The 21,240-nt window shown below is 36.2% G+C and overlaps 2 protein-coding genes across 2 annotated transcripts; one reads left to right on the forward strand and one right to left on the reverse strand.

Annotated features, from left to right (window-relative positions):
- Positions 1–2,636: 2,636 nt before the first annotated feature.
- Positions 2,637–6,597, reverse strand: LOC306860457 (CD48 antigen-like). Its single transcript, XM_079402188.1, has 5 exons — positions 6,447–6,597; positions 4,725–5,051; positions 4,262–4,321; positions 3,864–4,124; positions 2,637–3,761 (listed from the first exon to the last, which is right to left on the reverse strand). Exons 1-5 carry the CDS (start codon positions 6,493–6,495, stop codon positions 3,622–3,624), a joined length of 837 nt encoding a protein of 278 aa, XP_079258314.1. The 5' UTR covers positions 6,496–6,597; the 3' UTR covers positions 2,637–3,621.
- Positions 6,598–11,143: 4,546 nt separating this feature from the next.
- Positions 11,144–20,655, forward strand: LOC306860460 (sodium/bile acid cotransporter 7). Its single transcript, XM_079402192.1, has 12 exons — positions 11,144–11,323; positions 12,196–12,278; positions 12,354–12,490; positions 12,891–12,966; positions 14,994–15,032; positions 15,146–15,181; positions 15,310–15,393; positions 16,817–16,982; positions 18,237–18,288; positions 18,507–18,580; positions 18,669–18,814; positions 19,743–20,655. The coding sequence occupies exons 1-12, from the start codon at positions 11,224–11,226 to the stop codon at positions 19,758–19,760; spliced, it is 1,011 nt and encodes a 336-aa protein (XP_079258318.1). The 5' UTR covers positions 11,144–11,223; the 3' UTR covers positions 19,761–20,655.
- Positions 20,656–21,240: the final 585 nt, after the last annotated feature.

Consider the following 21,240-nt stretch of genomic DNA (forward strand, 5'->3'; position numbering starts at 1 on the left):
AGAGGGCGCTTTATGGCCCAGAGTGACCCGCATTCAAACCTCTAGACGTATTTGACTTATTACAGAAGATTGTGTGAGAAAAAAATATTATCTTTCTAACATATTAATTTTAAAGAGTCGATCGTTTTTGGCATAAATATAAAAATTTAGATACGGAAATTTATACATTATATATATATATATATCCTCCTGAGAACTCCCTTTGTGAATTTAGTATTTTTTCATGAGCATAAGAATTTATTTATTTTTTTATTGTATTTTATTCATATTTTATTCTATGTCCTCTAAAAATAAAATGGCATGAATAGACGTCAAAAAGGCAAAAACAATGGGATTTGTTTTTAAATCACCAGTCAGTTTTTAGGTTTCAGAATCAGAATGAGCTTTATTGGCCAAGTATGTTTACACATACAAGGAATTTGTTGTAGTGACAGAAGCTCCACAGTGCAACAGAAAGACAGTAACAGGACACAGATAATAAAGAATAATATACAAATAGGCAAGGTATAAAGCAGCAAAAACACAATATATAATATAGACAACTATGTACAGGTCAAGTATGTGCAAATTAGACATGAGAAATAAAAATGAAATAAGTGAGTGTGGTGAATGGATAATGTATTATAGTTGTGTGTCCCGCGTTTATTGTTGAGTGTTCATGAGATGGATTGCCTGAGGGAAGAAACTGTTCCTGTGTCTGGTCGTTCTGGTGCACAGAGCTCTGTAGCATCGACCAGACGGTAACAGTTCAAAGAGGGAGTGTGCTGGGAGTGAGGGGTCCAGAGTGATTTTACCAGCCCTTTTGCTCTCTCTGGATAAGAACAGTTCTTGGAGGGTGGGGAGGGTTGTACCAATGATTCGCTCAGCAGTCCGGACTACCCTCCGTAGTCTTCTGAGGTCAGATTTGGTAGCTGAGCTGAACCAGACAGTTATTGAAGTGCAGAGGACGGATTCAATGATGGCGGAGTAGAACTGTTTCAGCAGCTCCTTTGGCAGGTTGAACTTCCTCAGCTGGCGAAGAAAGTACAACCTCTACTGGGCCTTCCTGACAATGGAGTCTATGTGAATATCCCACTTCAGGTCCTGGGAGATGGTGGTGCCCAGGAATCTGAATGACTCCACTGCAGTCACAGTGCTGTTCATCATGGTGAGTGTGGGGAGAGCAGGGGGGTTTCTCCTGAAGTCCACAATCATTTCCACAGTTTTGAGCGTGTTAAGCTCCAGGTTGTTAAGACTGCACCATACAGCCAGCTCCTTAACCTCCTGTCTGTAAGCAGACTCGTCACTGTCCTGGATGAGGCCGATCAGTGTGGTGTCATCTGCAAACTTCAGGAGCTTGACAGAGGGGTCTTTAGATGTGCAGTCGTTGGTGTAGAGGGAGAAGAGCAGTGGGGAGAGTACACAGCCCTGAGGAGCTCCAGTGCTGATGGTACAAGTGCTGGATGTGAATTTACCAAGCTTTAGTAACTGCTGTCTGTCTGTCAGGAAGCTGTTGATCCACTGACAGACGGAGGTGGGGACGGAGAGCTGGGTTAGTTTATTTTGAAGGGTTTCCGTGATGATGGTGTTAAAAGCGGAGCTGAAGTCCACAAACAGGATCCTCAGTCCTGGTCTGTCCAGATGCTCCAGGGTAAAGTGCAGTTGACTGCATCATCCACAGACCTGTTTGCTCTGTAGGCAAACTTTAGGGGGCCCAGTAAGGGACCAGTGATGTCCTTCAGATAAGCCAAAACCAGTCTTTCAAATGATTTCATGGCTACAGACGTTAGGGGCACAGGTCTGTAGTCATTAAGTCCAGTAATTTTGGGTTTCTTTGGGACGGGGATGATGGTGGAGCGTTTGAAGCATGAGGGGACTTCGCACAGCTCCAGTGATCTGTTGAAGATCTGTGTGAAGATGGGGGCCAGCTGGTCAGCACAGATTTTCAGACAGGCTGGTGACACCGTCTGGGCCTGGTGCTTTCCTTCTTCCTGAAGACCTGGCACACATCATCTTCGCTGATTTTAATTGTAGGTGTGGGGGAGAGGAGGGTTTCTGGAGGAGTTAATGGTTGTGTGGAGAGGTGTTCAGAGCGGGTGTGGGGTGATTTTTCAAAACGACAATAAAACTCGTTCAAAATTATTCCGATTTAAATGACAATTACAAAATATAATCATATTTCCATAAGGATGTTAAATTTTTCACTAAATTAAATTAACCATCTTTAAAGACCGAGGAGAGGGTGTGGTCCTGGTGAAACTTCCAAACATTTGGTATCTCTAAAAAGCCCTGAATGTGCTCTGTACAGGACATCCAGGCTTAAAACAGTGACATGTGAGGTCTCAGAGACATTCACTAAAATATAATGTCCATTACAGAGGAAAAAACTCCATAGCTGGGTCTCAGGAGGATATATATAGATATATATTAAATTGTTGAAGTAATTCACTGTGATTGGTCCATCCTAACCAGCACTGAGAAAACCACGTGACCAGTCTATGCGACAATTTTGCACCCATATGACAAATTTGAATAGCTGATGCATTAACAGCACATTGTGAAGAACCTTAACTTGACAAACACTGTGATATGTTCAAGCTAATTACTAATTCTACCGCATTTCAATCCTAAAATATCCATTGACTTGAGACGCGTATGAAAGTTTTAGCTAAAACTTTTAATAGCCCACATTCTACAATAATCAAACATAAGAAAAATTAGGCTGCTATATTCATAAACATTGCATATACTCATACAGACACACAAATATATTTACGTTATACTATTGACATAATGTTTGAGTGTAGGGGGAAAAACGGCCCCCTTAAGGACTGTGTAGTCTAATTGTTTTTTCTGTGAAACAAGAGTTAAATGTGTTCAGAAAAGTTATCATAGTTTTAGTGACAATGACACAAATTATAAACCAAGTATGACAAATGTCCAAAGTTTTTATGTTATTAGATTTTTAACAAAAAAATAAATTTGGGGACAAAACGCCCCATGGGTGGGTTAAAATCACAAAGCAATTTGCTTTAAACCAGGGATAAGCAACTTCGGTCCTGATTATGAATTACAAAATTATAATCGCTTATTTGAAAAAAAAAGTGTGTTAGCTGATGCTAACTGGCTAGCTAACTAGCTACCTGATGCTGACTTGAGGTCATTTTTAAATATAAAGTCATTTAGTTATTCAACCAACTAGTTAGAATACATTTGATGGAAAAATAAAGGATTTAATGTTCAGAACAGAATAACTACAGTAATTGCCCATTGCCCCCTGGGGGCGTTTTCCCCCACAGACTATGTTTGAGAAAAAAAATATGTCATTCTGAAAATATAATGATATTTTTATTAAATAACACGTACACGCTATCTACTGGCCCTAATGTTTTTATATCATATAGCCTATAACTGTGATACAAAACAAGCTTTTAAACACTTTTTCTAATGCTGAAAATTAGTTAATTTACTGTGAAAAATTTATCTTGAATTTATCTTGTGGTTATTTTGGGGAAAACCGGGGGGGGGTTCTGTCTCCACAGCAAATAAGTAATGCTGCAATCAAGAGGTGCTTCACACATGTACCTCATGGTAACACCAATGTCAAATTTGACACCCAGCAAACTCTTGTGCAAGTCACCATCACACAGAAGAAGCAGCTCTTCCTTGAGATGAGCAGAACCTCAGATGGTCAACCAGAAAGACAATGGTGGCAATTCCCACCAGACCAGACAGAACCAGACGAATCACAGCCTCAGTGACCCCACAGTGATCCTCAAAATCTGAAGAAGAGAGACTTATTCATAAACACCTGTAGAAAAAAAAGGCCACTGCACTTTGCATTGTGGTAGGAAGAGAGTTTTGTGGTGAATGACTTCTGGTACCTTCCTGTCGTGGGCAGATCTCTTTCATGTGAAGATGGACAGTTTTGTTGTTCACTGGGTTTGCAGCCGTGCAGCTGTAGGTCTCTGGATCGTTATAATGAAGCTGTAATGGTAAACTGAGGTTGATGTTGAGATCATGATTGCTGGTCTGGTTCAGCATTTCCCTCCCTTTATACCACGAGATGAACACATCTTGGCCATTTTTTACTGAGCAGACCACAGAGCAGATCTCCTTCATCTTCTGTGGCTGCTTTAAAATACCTGGTAGACATTTGTTTGGAATGTGTTACATTTCAATATTTTGTCGCTTTACAAAAACAAGCTCTTGCCCCTCTCATGCAGCAATGACCATTTTACAGGACAAGATGGAAACCTAGTGAACTGACTAAAACACTCACCTGTGCACTGGTGCAAAATAACCAATGATTTGCTCTCAATAGCAGGAACAGAGACAGGTGCTTTAGGACGAGAGAAAGATGTACATCTTTTAAAAGCCACATTTTGCACAAACCATCCAATCTAACATATTTATTCATTAAGTGATGTCTTTTGTCTACAACATTATTTATAGTTCTAATTATAGTTCTAATTTATAGTTCTAATATTAATATCATGCAATCAATAAAATGCACACCTAGCTGTGGATTATCCTGCTTATAATACACACTCAAAAAAAGCTGTCATTGGGGGGTTGGTAAGTTCTCAAAAGTATTTATATGCACCTTTAGGGATAAATAAGGTACAAAGATGTATCTTTTGAAAAGATACCGCCCCAGTGACAACATTTGTACCTTTTTTTCTGAGAGTGCACTTGCCGTTCAGCAGATAATATTAATGCATTATTTACTGGCTGTAACTTACCATATACATCAACTTTGATCTTCCTCTCAGAGACATGCAATCTGATGGTGAGAGATACTTCATAAACTCCAGAATCACTGATACTGATATTCCTGATGGTCAATGATCCACTCTCTTGATCTAGTTGTAATCTGTCAGCAAGTGTTTTTTCATAATGCATAAAAGCTTTCCCATTATTCATATGTGCTATGCGGTTGGTAAGATTTCTACTTTTAAAAAACCATATTGTCTCTATAATGTCTTTATTTTGTTGAGCTCCTGTATGCAGAGTGAGATCATCTCCTTCCATCGCAGTCTTCAACTCATCCCATCCACCATTCACTAGATCTGAAACAATATGCATTGGGTTATATAGCATTGGATTGTATAATTCAAAACATAATTTTGCACAAGTTTCACATTATAAATCATAATCTGACATAGCAACAAGATAAACAATCTATTACATTTATTAATTTGTCCAAAGTAATTTACAAATAAGGAACATCACAATCAATTTGTGCAGAGTTATAGTTTTCTAAGAACAGCCTCATTTTTTTTGCACATGACTGCTTCATTATTTTACAAAAAAATCAATAAAATAAGATGTAAAAGAATAAGTACTAATAAGTAAGTGTATGAGCAAACACTCCAGATGCGATTTCTGTTTTTGGCAGAATACAAGAAGCTTGATTCAAAGTTGTGTGGAATGATTAACCATGATAAAAGACGAGTGCATGGTGATGCTCCAGAGCGGTGTCTAAAGATCTGGTGAGCAATGCAATACTAAATGCATCTCCATCACACTGCAGAATGGCTCACTTCCCACAATTGAAAAGTTGTTTTCTAAAGAGGAACATCTTTAAATGTTGTTTTCCACAGTGTGCTCCTGCCCACACTGCATGCAAAGACAAGAAGTGGCTTGAGAACAAGTCCATCAGTCTCGTAATTTGGTCTGAAGCCATCAATATTGGGTGGAACTAACTTCTTCCTGTAAATGTTGTCTACAAGTTCACTGACACAGCTTAAATATTCAAGGAACGCAAAGGGCAAGGTTACCTTATCTACAGTTTTTGTGCATTTCTTTCCAATTTCCAGACCAGTGAAATGGTCAAATGTGCACCATTAAAAGCTAAATATTTAGTCATTTTTGGCTTAGCCCAAAAATGCAGGATTGTTTTTTTGGTACATGTTAGTTTTCCACAGAATTTAACATTTAATTCTGTTGACTGGACTTGTCTTGCTTGATTGTTTGTACTGTAGGTTTGAAACCTAAATGACTTGCATATGTGTGACTTCCTCCCACCTCTGAACCACAAAGAAAATGTCCATTACTGCTGTCTGCTCTCATATCCTCACCCTTTCCGTTAAAGAGATGCATATAGATTTTCTTTCTTTGTTTTATGATATGTGGGAATAATGCAACAACCAGAGGTGGATTTACTGAGTTTTTCCACAAATCCATTTCTTTAAACTACATCTGACTATAAACTGATTAGAAACAGAGTATCCTACTCACAACATCCTTAGACTCTTCTAATATTTATTTTACACTGAACAAAGAGTATTAACCTTTTCACACTAACTGTGTTTATCCATTCTGATGTGAAAAGCAAGTTTTATTAAACATATTTACAGGATATAAGAATAGACACAGTATAAAACATGACTTGAAGTTAACCGACCAGAGAACATGAATTGACATATGACAAAAAAAAAAAACGTGATGAGGTTATATCTTACCTTTAACACTGATGAAAATCATAAAGAAAACCCACATGCTGATGAACATTTACACGTACTTGATGTTGCATCTGGAGCTCAGTCAAGCAGCATGAACCTGTGAAGATATGCTCTCTGTTACATGTTCTCTGTCGGTTTGAACTTTTGTTCTGCCTAGTTTCCTGTTTCCTGTCTCTTTTGTGGTCTTTTTGTAGTTCTTTTGCCTCCTCTCATTACTCCCTGATTGTGTCTAGATGTTGCTTAGTAATCTGTTACCCTGTGTGTACATACATTTCATATTTTGTGGATATTGTTGTCCTCAGTTCTGATTTCACCCAACGATGCAGAAGACTCAACCAAAGAATGGATCCAACATCAAGGTCTATTTGCCTCCATCCAAGCAATCGCTCCCTTGAGGACCACACCAGAGACATTTTGGACATTGCCCATCTCACTGGTTTCCTGGACCTTACACTCATTGATTTGGACTAAAACATCTCCAATCACTACATAATTGTTCTCGAGGGAATGCCTGGACACAATCAGGCAGTAATGAAGGGAGCCAAACGAACTACAAAAAGACTACAAAAGAAACAGGAAATTGGACTAAACCAAGAGAACAGGAAGTGACCATGAAATCAGTTACACCAGCTTGCTGCAAAATAGGGCTTATCCATACATCTGAGCACTTGTCTGCTTACATGACACGTTTCCTGTATTTGGCCCAAGTGTTCAAGTGAGCATGAAGACCACAAGTGTGGTTGAGAGAACGTCTTAATTCATTACATCTCATTACATGACACTTATAGTGTTCTAAATCTGCAAGTGCGTACAGAGCTTTATTCAATACTTTGCATTTTAAAATAAACCATGTCTGTTCAGAGGTCTCTACTACACAATTTAGTAATCGTGGTGCTTCCAATTAAGTTATAAAAAGTTGTTGCAAATGTTGTACAAAATAAACATAACTTAGCACCGATAAAAGTGCAAGTCTTTGTGTTTTACTATCAGTAATGTTTAATTAGGCCTATTATTAATATTTAACTTACACTGGAGAGGTTTCTACAACATCCTGTGAGATCTCAGCAAAAAGCCTCGATTTATTTTCAGAAAATGATGCATGATGCTGGGATAGCCTGCACTTAGCCTTGAATAAAGAAACATAGTTTTAAGTGTCTCTGCAAGCATTCTATGTTTGCCGTTTGTCCGGAACCTCAAAAATTACTTGGTAAAGCCTGAACTTCACAAGCGTCTTCTCTTCAGGGTCACCTTTGACAACATGTCTGCAATAACAACACCAAATCTGTAGTCGTCATTGTCCTGTTGTCTTGCAATGCATTTCCTTTCCTGGTCCAACCTCTCCAATCTCTTCAAAAGAACATCCTCAGTGCTCCGTTTTCTCTTACATGCAAAGTCTGGCAACAATGTAGGGGAACGAACTGAGATGCTTTGAGAGAAAGATGTCTCTGAGCATGTAGGAGCTGCTGACAGCGGAGGAGATAGGTCATCGGGACCTGGTGAGATGAGAATTGGTGAAGGCACTGTTGAGGATGATGAGCAACTTTCAGTACAGCTGCTTTCCTGCCAATGATTTGGGGCCACACTACCTTCCTCCTAAAATAAAATAAAAAACATTAAGAATCAGCTGTATAAAACAAAATCACTTATCTAAACACACATTCTAGTAATTCATGGGTATTTTCTAGCAGCTATTCAAGCTAAACAATAGTGTGTTTGGTTCATCTCTTATTCTATCGCAGTTATTAATGCTTCAGCACAATAAATCTTTTCTCTGTAAATTAAACATCTAGCATCTGGACTAATAACATGGTGACTTGGGTAAAGTTGGTTTTATATTGGCACATTCAGACTTCTGCATTCAATTACCTTGTTAACCACACTACATTGAACATTCAGCGGACATTCGCAAGTAAATATGACATTAAAACAATACTTGCCCAATTTGATCGAATGTGAAAAAATTTAGTAGGTTGACAATGATGTCGCTGATTAGAATTAGCAAAAAATAACTTTATTGCACATATAATTAGAAAGTTATTGAATTGAATGTGAATGTGAGAAAATACTTTACCCAAGTGACATGGTGTTTAAAAAACGTTTTTAAAGTATTCACTCACCTCATCGTCCATATTTGAATCCGTTTCCAGGTGTTTCACAAATTGTGCAAAGTACTGCATTTGAATTTAAATATACTTTAGGCTAATAGGAATAATAATAATAGGCTAATAATAATCAGTGTTAAGGGATAGAGTTCAGATATTTGCCCTTGTTTAGCGGAATTCAGATTTTATGGCTGTTTTATGAACCAACGCTACTCATACACGAAAACGAACCACAATTATTTACGATAATTTTATGTTACAAATAACACGAACGTGATTTTTTTTCATGTTATTAAGCTTTCAGTTGATAAATGGGCAGATGATTCCTAGTATAGCGGCAGCTTGACGGGGTGTTATTGTAGCTTATCACTAGATGCCGCATCCTCCTAATGTAAGATTTAGGCCACGCCCACACCGGAGGAAACCAGGCGTGGTTTTCAGATTATAGGTGCGTTCGACTTGAAGCACGGCTACAGACGGTGGTCAACGAGAGTAGCCGCTTGCAGTCAGGGGCGGAGTTGAAACCGGAGTCGTCAAGTCGGACACTTCGGGGCTCGTAGTTTGCTGCATCTACCTCAGTCATGGCAGATCACGTGGCGTTTGCTTACTTTATTGCAGACGAACTGGAAGCTATAGAAATGCCGTTATTGTTGTATGAAATTGAGCACAATGAGCAACGAAAGTGAGTAAAGGTTCAATGTGATAAGTATTGTTTTAATAAACCTTTAATATTTTGAAAGGGTGTCATCACGACAGAAACAAGTTTTAAATAAACAGAACATATTGAAAATTTGACTTGTGCAGTATGATTCATTATGTGTGTTTTTGCTACTGCAACTTAATAAAAATAATCTATGAAGATAATAATTGTATGTACTAAATGTGGTTTTCAGATAAAAGAATTAGGATGTTACATATTTGTTTACTTATTGTACTATTTCTCCAGTTAGGTAAGCACATTTTAGTAAGACAAAACACCATGAACATTCATACATGAACACCATGAACAGGCCTACGGATAAGCCCAATTTATTTGCCTTTCTATTATGATTTATACCAGCTTATGAAAGTGATCTGAATGTTGTATTAAGTTGACATCCAGCCAGAGTTGTTGGCAGTAATCACATGCAAGTGAAGATGGATGAACCCAGCAACTAGACAATTAGTATCAATCAGAATCCATGATGACCACATTATATTAAAAGTCTGTAAGATTGACACTTGATTTATTCCATAAAAAAATTATCTAAATAGGTTATGCAGCTTAATACTGTAAAGGGTCTGTATGAAAAAGGTCCAAAATAAACCTATGCACAAAACCTATATAAACGAATTAACAAAAAAGTGATTGCAGTAAAAATAATTGTAATCTTTTAATAAACATGATTTACGAGATGAAGATGACATGAAAAGTTAATTTATTTTTATTTTTTTGAAAGTCCGTATATGAGCATTAGTGGGACTGAAGTTGTCAGAATAAACCCGAAATACACGTCCTTGTTGTCATGTGGTGAATTTGGCCAATCGTGAAACAGCTGTGTCGTCATCAGCGCTCCCGCAGTCGCTCTGGAGAAATTGCGCCGGCTGAGTCAGCCGGCTGCTCTCGAAACGCTATCGCGGTACTTTGATGCCACACGTGACAGTGACGTGTGGTCGGCGCCGGTTCAAGTCGGACTAAATTTCTAACCGGCATGCACTGCTTCAAGTCAGCCGCCGATCGGTCTGCTAAGTGCTGCATGAAGTCGAACGCACCTAGTGTCTCTATGTCTCTGTACAGGGTCTGCAGTCACACGTGTGTGTCCATCAGTGTCCTTCTGTCTGTCTGCAAGATGAAGACTTCTGTCTTTCCCTGTGGGTTTTTTCTTGAAAGTACGTCGTATAAATTTTGTTTCCGAATGAAGATTTAAGATGTAATTTTCATCTTGTCTTAAATGTACAGCCAGTGGTTACACAGAAGTGGACGGTGACTCTGTGGATGTTCCTCTCTCTGTTGAGGAGACCAGACCAGATCCAGTCCAGAGTTCAGTGTGTCTGTGTTCACTCTCTCATGGAGGATGAGGATGATGAAGAAGAGCAGCTTGAAGGGTCAAGAGATAAAACAATTAACTGTAAATTCATATTTTTCCTGACTTTGTGAAATGGTTTCTGTGATCACTTATTAAAAAGATGATTACAAAAATAAGACTTTTTTTCAACATTTCCATCTGGAAATTGAAATCATTTAATTTTTACAAATTTAATAATTAAATCACATTTAAGCATTTATATTTTCTTGTTTACCTGCATGTCACGTGACAATTAAGCAGCATCAGAAAACTTTAAACTTTTTTTTTATAATTAAATTAAATTATATTAAATTAGAAAGAATGTGTGAGTGCAAGATAATTGTTATTACGGAGTATTTAATATTCACAAGCCACTGCATATTAACATTAAATACAAATGCAGACGATTCTAAATGTGCTTGATTACTAAACGCAACAGTAGTAGGCGAAATATTCATGAGCGTGCCAGAAGCTTCCACTGACCAATCCTGGAACAGGGGGCGGGGCTTGTCTCTGGATCTTATTAATATTCATGTTCGTATATCCACACAAAGCGATTGCGCTGTGACTCCTGTCTTTACGGTATCGCTTATGTGTCCGGAAGAGAGAGGCTCGTCGGTTTGATGGGCGATGGGTCTGATCGCTCGCGTGCGTAAAGAATGGTTTATCATCGGTATAGTGCTCGTGATCGCGTGCGCCAAGCTCGCGCCGTCCGTGGGAGTGAAAGGAGGTGAGTACCGCGCGACTGGACACATTTCTGGACTGATTATGGCTATAAAAACTTTAAAATCAGGTAATGCATGCCGTGATCAACATAAGGAAATGAGCAGGATGACTCCTATGCATGAATATGATAAAACAAGGGAGTGATCAATGTTTGTGCATTGACAGTGTAAGTAGTTATTATGTGAGTTGGGGTCAAATGTATCGGATGTCTCAATCTAAATGCATGTGTTCATGATGAAGTTGATCTGAATAGTATCATGCAGTGTTTAATCGCTGTGGTTTGTGCGTGCAACAGGTTGCTGGTTGTTTTAAGTGTAGTTAGTTGTCAACACCCGGATCTGAATAATCCTGTTTGTCTTCCAGTCTGTTTTCCTGTTTATTTGTATGGGAGAGCATTAAGTGTTGCCTTGATAAATATTCGTTTGGTTGTTTAAAACGCCTTTAAGTTTGAAGGTTATATACATGGATAGAAATGGGATTTGAGTTCAGATTTCTCTATGGGAAAATGAATTGATCAGGAATGTTACAGCAAAAATCATCTGTATTTCCACCAATATCTAATATAGAAAACAATCACAATATATCAGTTGGTTTTGACTTAAGAAATACCACTTGATATATTGGTATATAACTGATATACCAGTTTGACTATCCCTTCTCTTACAAAACAGTGCATTGAGGGCACGGTTATAATGTGATGCTGAATAACTATCATCTTCATAAACTGTAGTAATTTATATTGTACGCCAATGAGAGATTGAAGAAAACCATGCTACCTGTCCAAATTGCCATGCTATTACCTTAGTCCCATTATCCTAGTGTCCCAAAACATTGAAGTACATTGTACATACATCAATAAGGTCTGTTCTCTTTCAGGTCCTCTTCGGCCGGAGATCACCATCACATATGTTGCAGTATCTGTTATTTTCTTTAACAGTGGCTTGTCATTGAAAACAGAGGTATGATGGTGCCTGTTTGGTCTTTATAATTTAATAGATTTTTCAAAACTAATGTCAGTTTTGCTCTGTTTTCAGGAGCTAGCCAGTGCATTGATGCACGTGAAGTTGCATTTCTTCATCCAGACATTCACGCTAGTATTTTTCCCCATCGCTATTTGGCTTCTTCTCAAAGTTCTGGCTCTAACGGCGATCAACGAATGGCTTCTCAGAGGGTGAGTGCATGTATTTTCAGTCCTCCTCCTTGCACACAGTCACCCTCTCTACCTGTTCACCGCTCGGCTGAATGGACTCTCTGTCAGTAGGTTTGTGCAGAGTGTAACTGGATCTCAGAGGTCTTCTGTGTTGGCGCTTTTGGTTATTTTCCTGCAAGAGAGTCGTTGTGTTCACCTGCAACCTCCACACGGCCTTTCACAGACAGAAAAGACTTTAATGTTTTTATAACATTTAAGATTATGAGTCACTACAGCACAACCATTCACTGAAATTTCCTGAAGTGACTCAGGATGATTATAGTAGAGCGTTGCTCGCTCCTTTCTGCATATACAGTAGGAAACAAATGTGATTTAAGTGCAACGTTATGTGTGTTATTATTTACTTACTGCTCTCTCTCAGGTTGCAGACGGTTGCTTGTATGCCTCCTCCTGTTTCCTCTGCTGTCATCCTTACTAAAGCTGTAGGAGGAAATGAGGTATAAAAATGTTAAAACTATAATGCAGCATAAAATCTTTACAAGCAGACCTCACTATAAAGTCATGAACATTTTTATCACATTGTTGGAAAACAATAACTTTCCAACAGAACAATAACACCATTTGGTGTAATAAATAACTAATAATCCCTTTTAGAAATAAAACTTTACAAATTCAAATCTTTCATAACAATGGTCACAATGTCACAAGCTTGCATCCGTCATAACAGCAACCATACAAACACATTCATCACAGTTTTACAAACACATTCCATCACAACAATCACAACTTTACAAATACATTCCATCATATGGGTAACAACTTTACACAATCACAACTATCACAACTTTACAAATGCATTTCATCACAATGATCATATCTTTACAAGTTTGCACTCAATGCAACTTTAAAAACATATTCCATCACAACTTTACAAACACATTCCATCACAACAATCACAACTTTACAAATGCATTCATCACAACTTTACAAACGCACTCAATCACAACAATCACAACTTTACAAATACATTCATCACAACTTTACAAACACACTCCATCACAACAATCACAACTTTACAAACGCATTCCATCACAACTTTACAAACACATTCTATCACAACAATCACAACTTTACAAATACATTCATCACAACAATCACAACTTTACAAATACATTCATCACAACTTTACAAACACACTCCATCACAACAATCACAACTTTACAAACGCATTCCATCACAACTTTACAAACACATTCTATCACAACAATCACAACTTTACAAATACATTCATCACAACAATCACAACTTTACAAATACATTCATCACAACTTTACAAACACACTCCATCACAACAATCACAACTTTACAAACGCATTCCATCACAACTTTACAAACACATTCTATCACAACAATCACAACTTTACAAATACATTCATCACAACAATCACAACTTTACAAATACATTCATCACAACTTTACAAACACACTCCATCACAACAATCACAACTTTACAAACGCATTCCATCACAACTTTACAAACACATTCTATCACAACAATCACAACTTTACAAATACATTCATCACAACAATCACAACTTTACAAATACATTCATCACAACTTTACAAACACACTCCATCACAACAATCACAACTTTACAAATACATTCATCACAACTTTACAAACACATTATATCACAACAATCACAACTTTACAAATACATTCATCACAACTTTACAAACACACTCATCACAACAATCACAACTTTACAAATACATTCATCACAATTTTACAAACACATTCCATCACAACAATCACAGCTTTACAAATACATTCCTTCATATGGGTAACAACTTTACAAAAACACTGAATCACAACTTTACAAATGCATTTCATTACAATTATCATTTCTTTACAAGCTTGCACCCTTTGCTTTAAAAACACACTTCCTTCACAGCAATCACAACTTTACAAATACATTCCTCCATGTGGGTGACAACTTTACAAATGGAATTTAATCAAACTTTATAAACAGACCTCACCCCAAAATCATGATTGCTGTTATAATCACACTTCGTTATAGAAATAACTTTCCAACAGAATGATCACAACATTTGGTGTACAAAATTAATAAAACCGTAGAATTTACAAATGCCTTTCATCACAATGATTACAGCTTTACAAGCTTATGCCCATCACACAAAACACTCAATCACACTTTTACAAACACATCACAGTTTTATATACAAGTTCTATCACAGGCATCACAACTTTACAAATATTTCACCATAATGGTATCAACATTTCAGAAACACTCAATCACAACTATCACATCTTTACAAAAATATTTCATCAACTTTACAAATAGACCACTGCAAAACTGTTACAATCGCTGTTATAATCACACTTTGTTCCACAAATTATAACTTTACAGCCAGCCAATCACAATATTTTGTGCACATAGTAGATAAACATTTTTTAATGTTTATTTATTTAATGTATATTATATGTCATTTTTCTTCACAGGCTGCAGCCATTTTCAATTCTGCATTTGGGAGTTTTCTGGTAAGTCTGATTCTACAGAGGGATAAAAAAGGGAGGAGAAAACAGACAAATCGACAAACAACAAAAAGAAATAAGTATAATGTTAAAGTCTCATTTCTCTGTTCTGTCTACAGGGGATTGTGGTCACTCCTCTTCTGCTGCTGGTGTTTGTGAGTAAAAAACCGCTTTATTTGTTTTCTGTTCATTTCTGATCGTGGTGTGTAGGTGTAGTTGTATGTTGTTTCTGTAATATATTGAGTGTATTATTTTTTTCACTGTATTGTTTGTGTGTTGATAGCTGGGCTCCTCGTCATCTGTCCCGTTCTCCTCCATCTTCTCGCAGCTCTTCATGACCGTTGTCGTCCCGCTCATAGCCGGACAGGTAAGTGTGTGTTGTGTTTGTAAAGTGTGTTTTAATGCTCAAATTATTTCACACAACCTACCAAATGTCAACAAACATGATTTTGACTAATCTATGACACAGATACTCAGGCAAACAATAAATAAAGTGCAGTAGTAATATCTAAAATATGCCTTTCGAGGAAAATCAATTCATGAATGCACAGAATCTCATTTCACATGCAAAAGAACGAGAAATAGTACCTGTAAGAAGAAGGAGGAGTAGGAGCATTAATCAAGGCTCGAAATTGTGACCATTTTGGTCACATATGCTCTCATAATTTAATCTGTGCGACCTAAAAATATATTTAGGAGCATCTGTGCAAGTGCATATAATTGTTGTAGTGTGACCTGTTTTAATTTCTCTAAAAACGTTCACAGTTATGTGCCTTCGGTGACCGGTCTGCCGTTCCATCAAACATTATATAAAATCTTTACATTCTTAAATTTAATGCAGATTTTAGATTGGTTAATATTAGCTGTCAATCACTCCGCTGTCAGGTGACAGGGAGCTAACTAAGGTTACCTCAATGGCTGAAGAAGAGAGAAAATGAAAAAACACTGACAGATTTCTTTTGTAAACCACCTAAAGTTACAAATAATGCTGGAGATAGCGATCATGTGGTGAATGTTGAATGTTTTTTCCTCCAAAAATCAGCATGATTACAAATGTGATATTGATTTTATGGAACAGTTCAATAAACAAGAATTTAATTATTAAGAGACTTTTCCTGTTTTTGTTCTATTTTGATCATTTCATACATGGCCACAGCACGTTTTTGCATCTCTGAGCAACATGATGGGGTTTTTCCTGTGTATTGCATTACCTGTGTTCATTAGGAATGCTGCTTCCTTAGATGCCTTTTAAGAAGCTTCTTAAAACAATCCTTTTAGTAAAGCTTTTATTTACTGTGATTCCATTTTGATATTATGTAGTTTTGGTTGATTTGTTATTTTGTTAGAATATGTTGTAGCGCTTTGAATTTAAGAAAGGCGCATTATAAATAAAATGTATTATTATTATCTAAATGCCACTTCAGAAATTCAAAGATGAATTTTGTTGATACTGATTTAATTTGCTTGATAACAGCCCAAATGTCTTACTATTCTAATTGACTAATTAAATGTAAGAATTTGACTCAAATGATGATGCACACTTTTAGAAAAAAAAATGGCTTAATTGTAAAATTACCATAAAAGGTAAAATCTATTTAAACTTATTAGAAAATATTAATTTCTATCACTGCTGTGAACTGACCACCACACAGAATATGAATAATATCAAACTGTCCACGGTAGTCCTTAAGATCAGCACAATAACACACTCAGCAAAATATCGTCTAATTATCGTTATCGATAAAATCCTAGAAAATATCGAGATATAATTTTGTGTTTTGTGCATGTAGGTGTGCAGAAGGTTCCTGAGAGAGTGTCTGGACCGCCGGAAGCCTCCGTTTGGGACGGTGAGCAGCGTCGTTCTGCTCATGATCATCTACACCACCTTCTGCGACACCTTCTCCAACCCCAACATAGAGCTGGACCATCTGAGCCTGCTCATCGTCGTCTTCATCAGTGAGTGTGTTGTTTTCAGTGCAAGAAACATTAGTGACCCTGGAGCACAAAACCAGTCTTAAGTAGCACATGTGTATTTGTAGCAATATCCAAAAATATTTTTCTTTTATGCCAAAAGTCATTAGGATATTAAAGCTGCAGTCCTTAAGTTTTGCCTCTTTTCCGCCATCTCTGTTTGAAAACCTGGAATTATCTTGCTTGTGTGGGTTGTTCTCCGGCACGGGTCCAGTGCAGATGAATCTAATGCTTTGAGGTGAATGTGTAGCTGTCAGTCACCGCACCGGTGTGGATGTTTACTGTACTTCACAAACACAGATTCTAGCCTATGTCTTGGAATATATGACCCAAATTATGTATTAGCGTGTAGATTTGGATTTCTGTACAGTCTAATCTAATTGTCATGCCTTTCAAATTTCATATTAAGAAATTATTTTAATCCAAAAAACTAATTATGCTCCCTTTGAACTGGTTTCCTTTAAAATACAAATCTAGTGTAATCCCACGTTGGCTATCTGTAATCAGAAGCACATTTAAAACTGGAATATCATTTAATTTCATTCACATGTGTTTCATAAACACATAATCCTTTCTGGATCACAATCCGCCATCAAAATGATACATTTAATTATTCTAGCTGCTGTAAGAAAAGGCTATAAACGAGCCGCCACCTGCAGGATCCTCACGTGCGATAGCCTACTATCCGGGAAAACTTCTTTATGTTTACAGACGTGATGTAATGACGCAGAATTTCCCATGAAAACCTACCCGTACCACTCAAATTAGAAAACATTATTATAAGCTAGCTAACCGTTGTGAATCGGACTAAAGTAAGGCGATAGTTTTGAACACTGGCTGGTTATGTACTTGCTCAAATATTGATTTCGGATCATTTTTAACCAAAAAAAGTTACGGACTGCAGCTTTAAGTAAAGATCATGTTCCATGAAGATATTTTGTAAACTTCCTTCCTTAATATATTAAAATGCAATTTTTGATTAGTAATATGCATGGCTAAGAACTTAATTTGGACAACTTTAAAGGCGATTTTCTCAGTATTTAGTTTTTTTGCACCCTCAGATATATCTCAGTCAAATTTCCAAACAAACCATGCATCAATGGAGAGCTTATTTATTCAGCTTTCAGATGATGTAGAAATCTAAATGTCAAATTTTTTGTGGTCCAGGGTCACATATTTGCTGTAAGCCTATGAAGGTATATCATTAATATTGCCCCCCCCCCCCCCCCCATTTTTCAGTATTTTCCATTCAGTTGAGCTTCATGGCCCTGATATTTTTCTTGTCTACAAGGTGAGAAACATACATTCACAGAAACACATTTGTTTTCTGTCATAGTGGGTCTTTCCATGACGTCTGTTGTTTTAGACATTATTCGGTATGATTATTAAGCTGTTTGTTTTTCGGGTTTTACTTTCATTTGATTGACTTAACCTGATCTGCACACTCTTTGATGTGTGATAGACCACATAAGCTGTGTTAATCTGTTTATATGAATATGATGTTTTCAGGAAATCCTCTGGTTTCACTGCGGCTGATTCGGTTGCCATCATGTTTTGTGCGACTCATAAATCCCTCACTTTAGGTAAAACACACACGTCTGAGTAAAGCAAATATGAATGGTTTCCTACCTTCTCTAGCTGAAAGCTCATGTTTGATGTGTGTTTTTGTAGGTATTCCCATGCTGAAGATTGTGTTTGAGGGTTATGAGCATCTGTCTCTGATATCAGTGCCTCTGTTGATCTATCATCCTGCTCAGATCCTGCTGGGAAGCATCTTACTGCCCTCCATTAAAACATGGATGAGCGGCAGACAGAAGGTAACGCACCAATTTGACCAAAACCTATGGCAGTATATAGAAAAATGCTGCAAGTGTTTGAAAATGTTAACAGTACTTTCTGTGAAATATAAAGTTGAAATGATAAGAAATATTCCCACAATTGTTATAGGTGTAAAGATGTTTTTGTAAAAAAAGTGAATTATTTTTCCAGCTTTAATTTACCATATTTTAATTTTGTAGCATTTATTTGCATGTAGGAAAAAAAACAATTCTTCCATTTAAATATGTAATATTTTAAGTTTCTGTAATTTTAAATAATGGATTCATAAAATATTTTTGTCAGCCAAACCCCTATTAAAATAGGTACATAAATTATATCTGTGAATTTAAATTTAATATTTAACAACACATTTGCATGTTTGTAGTTCTCTAATGTCGATTTATTAATAGTCTCACAACATGTAATGAAACACAAAAAAATCATGTTTTTTAATTAATAATTTAATTATATATATATATATACATAATCAAGTTTATTTATATAAATATTTTATATAATATTAATAATAATATTGTTTATACATATATTTTATATGGATTTTAGTTTTTAATAAATTAATTACAGTTTATATAAATGTATTTTTATTATTTAATTAATTATGAACCCAAGATAGGAAACCTTGATTTAAAAAAATAATTTAATGCTGATTCAACTTTTATTATTATTTTGTGAAACTGCAAGAAAAAAAAACATTAATGTGAATGAGGTTGAACGTGTCATATCTAGAATGACAAAATGGGCATAAAACACAAAATATTCCTCCATGTGAATTTGTGCTCACAACTCATGTGTATATCAGATATTCAGATATTCTAACACGTTGAAATGAGACAATACTGTGCTACTGTATTTTGGATAAAATTTCATTTTGGCTTGTTTTAAGTCTTTAATTGACTTCCTTTACAGACTCTAACACCCATATGAACTACACTGTCGACTGGAAGCTGTGAAACACTTGAGCCAAACCAGACAAGATGCCAATCAGGCGGATGTATACCTGAGATCAAGTGCCTTAACGCGACCCATGGGACCTCAGACGGCCTCCGGCCTCAGCACAGGGACTACAGACGACTCCATGAGCTTTTTTAAACAGATACATGAATGTATATTTTTATTTTTATATGAAGTGTATAATCTTTTCTTACTTCAACAGCACTCAGACTTTGTCAAATGGATTTATTTTTGTTTTTTAGACATCCAGGAAGAACTCAAGTCTTTTGTGTGTTCATTGGGCTTTGGGGATTTTTACAGCAGTAAAAACAAGTGAAATTGCACTGCTAACATCCTTCACATTTACCTAATGATGAGAGTATTACTGACTCATTGTTCATTATTTTGATGCAGTAAAAGGTCAGCTGTAGTGACGGCGACACCATTTGACATGTTATGTTACTGAAGACAATAAAGATTGTCAAATTCTGTTTAAATGAGGTTTTGTGTGCAAATTGTTCTGATGCAGAAATGTAAAAGAATGGCAACTGAATTGTGAGTTGACCATAAATACACAGTGCTTTGAAAACAAATATCTATTTATTAAATTAATTTTTAATCATTCATTTTTCAAATCAAACACAGATTGAATATTTAGTTATTAAACATTAAACAGTGTTATCAGTGAAACAGACTAAATTAAACCTTGATTTACCTTTTAATAGATGCTGTTAAAACATTTCTATTGTTTTTTTTTTAACTTATTCTTTTAACCTAATTTTGTTGTTTGTTTGTTTTTTCCTATTCCTTTAATGTTTGTATCTTTATTACTTTGTTTGTCGTTTTGAAAATTCAATAAATAAATCATTAAAAAAAACATTTCTATTGTATCTTATGGTTTAAAGTGAGTTTTAAAACTAGTATTCAGATTAATATTCATCATTTGTGGTTTTTAAACAATTGATATTTAATCTTCAGTAAAGGCAAAATCACTTTTTGCTTTTTTGTCTTACAGTCTGAGGTTTACGTGCATTTAAACAGTAGCATGCTATGGGTTAAAAAGAAGTTTTATAGATTATAGCATGACATTTTTATCATATAATGAGTCAAGAAATGCCAATTAAAATTGACATTAGAAATGGATTATGTGCCATTTGAGTGCTTTGCATTGTGGGATGTACCAGGTCATCTAAGTATTATTTACGTTCTTTACTAATGTTGAAAAGTTTGGGGTCCGTAAGAAATCAAAACCTTCATTCAAAAGGATGCATTAATTCATGCAACTTTTTTTTCTCAGAATTGCAAGACATGAACTCGAGTTGCGAGTTACAAAGTAAATTTCCAAAACTTTAAAACACACAATTGCAACTTTATATCTTGAAATTCTGTGAAGAAAAAAAAAAGATGAGATAAAATGTAATTACATTTTTATTTATTTTTTATTCAGTGGTGGAAACGGGCTTCCACATTAAGC

This window comes from Barbus barbus (genome assembly GCF_936440315.1).
Source record: "Barbus barbus genome assembly, chromosome: 41".
Lineage (NCBI taxonomy): Eukaryota > Metazoa > Chordata > Actinopteri > Cypriniformes > Cyprinidae > Barbus > Barbus barbus.